The sequence below is a fragment of the Lottia gigantea genome (genome assembly GCF_000327385.1).
Source record: "Lottia gigantea unplaced genomic scaffold LOTGIsca_51, whole genome shotgun sequence".
NCBI classification, from domain to species: Eukaryota; Metazoa; Mollusca; class Gastropoda; family Lottiidae; genus Lottia; species Lottia gigantea.
The window spans coordinates 705,725-708,114 of NW_008709752.1; the positions used below are offsets into that span (position 1 = coordinate 705,725).

Consider the following 2,390-nt stretch of genomic DNA (forward strand, 5'->3'; position numbering starts at 1 on the left):
ATAACCGGACGATATCCATACAGTGCGTATCCGACCTGATACATTTTAGAGTCATAGTGGGATGTTTTATCGAAAAGAAAATTTGGTAGTAAAAAGTCGGTAAACCATTAAACGTTCGGTAGACGCATGAATTTGATAACATTCGGTAGTAAAAGGTCTATTTTCAAATAGCTGTATAACTGGAAGTAAACATCGTACAACATTGAATTGAATATATCTCGTCAAGAACAATAACTTTTGTTCTGTTCAAGAGGTCAAACAAAAGAGATATCAGCTTTGAAAGTTGCTGTTTTCGGACGTCTGTAAAAGCAGAAGTATATGTGGGACAGCAAAGTATGAATGGACATCCTAGATCAATGACCTTAAAGGTCAAAAAATAAAATTTGTAAAATGCAAACCTATGTAAACCTGGAACTGGCCAAAAAAAAATGATGCAAAATTCAATGATTGACAAATGCATACTTTGACTTGAGAGATATGAAAATTTCAATTACGTTAGGGATATGTGAATCCTACCCGGATGTGCTACGTCCACCCTGAAAATTTTATTACTTATTTCTTATTGTTTACTTGTTTATATTTGCAAGATCATGATAATTATATTCAGTGTTTTGCCTTAAAGACTTGAGTTTATAGGGCAAAAACCAATTTACGCACAGTTACAATATAAGTCGTTACAGAATTTTCAAATTTCAAAAAGTGCAAATTTGATCAAAATCCCATGTGTGATATATCAGCAGATGAAGACACCGCGAACATTTAAAATATAAAATAATTTTTGTCGTATGTTAATTAGGTCACGTGACAGAGCTCTTTAAAGTTGAAAATTGCGATTTTCAAATGGCCGTAAAACCAGAAGTATCGCAAAACAAATTTGAAGATGTTAATAAATATATCACACCAGGGGCAACAACTTTTGTACAGGTCAAAAGGTCAAGGTCTCTAAATATGAGCCTTACAAAAATTGGCACTTACTGAAAATATATAACAGGAAATACAACAAAAGCAAGGCCAAATTAAAAAATCTTCTTCCCATGTTTTGTTAGCAGATTATATAGACAAACAAATCAGCTATATCCCTCAGGAACCATTTAGAGTTTTACAAAAATTGGTCTGACCAGGTCAAATATTTCATTCCAAAATCTTTATAGGGAAAATTCTAACTAATGGCAAAAATATCTACAAAATTCCGGAAGATGTAATTTCACGTTTTTAGGCGAATTACATCAAAACCGGAAGTGATATCAACATTTGAAATAGATTTTTGTTCGCAATCAAAATTTGTATCTACATGTAAATTTTCAGATCGATCGACAAAAGTCAAAATCTGTAATTTTTTAAATTGCTATATTTTACTTATTAGCTCAAGGTATCGAACAAAACATAAATTACGATCAAATTAGATGCAGAATTAGAGCAGGTATTTTTAATCATAAAAGGATTATATCTATTGTAATTCAGAATGCATAAGTATATTCAGACCGTTTCAGATTCAGATCTTTTACTTTCAAGCATGCGTTTTAAGCTTTTTTGCCCAAAAACGCGAAGTTATGTTATGTGTGACTTGTAGGCATTTGTGTTAAACTGACTTGCAAGACAGGCTGAATTCAACAGTAGAGGTAATTTAGAGTATCATTTTGCTCGTGGACATAAATAATTATGGAAGTATGCTTTCTTGACTTTCATACCTTGAAAATTATCAATGGGTTTGGTTGTCCTTGTACCATAATGATCATCATATTCTGAGACTAGACCATGATAATCCTGGATCCCAGCTAGATATTTACCATTATGATGTTTCGTATTAACATATCTATTTTCCCAGTCAATAGTAACAGGACCATGCTTTTGTTGCCAGGTATAGTTAGTAGAGGGTAGGGCTGATGTGGGTGTTAAATTTGTATTCTGGACAGTTGATACGTGGTTTTTATCTTCAAATATCAAACATCGTCTGGTAAGTCTCACATTACCAGCTTTATCTACTACAGCAAGTATAACTGAATACACACCTGGTAGTGGAACGTTAAATCGCTGATTTTTCTAGTGACAAAAATAGAACTGTCAGTCAAAATGCAACGTGGTACAGAAATGCTTAAAGAAATAATTTTCCATTTAAAAGTTGGCTAGGTCCTAAACACAGTTGACCGTATTTGTAAATCTGTTTTAAACAAGATTTCAGCCTTCAGTTTTCTAGCATTCTCTGTTTTTCATAAGCTACCGAAAACTAGACAGTTTTGTAAAGTCACCGGACACGCCTCAATGTATCAATGTTTGGATGTAACAAAACCGTTCTAAATTCAGCTGTCCGCTTTTATATATAAAAAAAACACATGTATTCAATAGTCCACTTTTATACAAAAATTCAGAAGATGCACAATTAGAAGCGTGAT

General features: G+C 32.9%; 1 protein-coding gene across 1 annotated transcript in view; it reads right to left on the minus strand.

The window, feature by feature from the left end:
- Positions 1–942: 942 nt before the first annotated feature.
- The window catches only part of LOTGIDRAFT_234473 (hypothetical protein), a gene marked incomplete at both ends in the record, with an annotated part of 7,039 nt that continues 5,591 nt past the window's right edge, over positions 943–2,390 (minus strand). Inside the window, 2 exons of the mRNA XM_009062404.1 lie at positions 943–974; positions 1,689–2,040. Of these exons, the coding sequence (XP_009060652.1) occupies positions 943–974; positions 1,689–2,040 (384 nt within the window). The remainder of the gene's footprint in view (positions 975–1,688; positions 2,041–2,390) is intronic.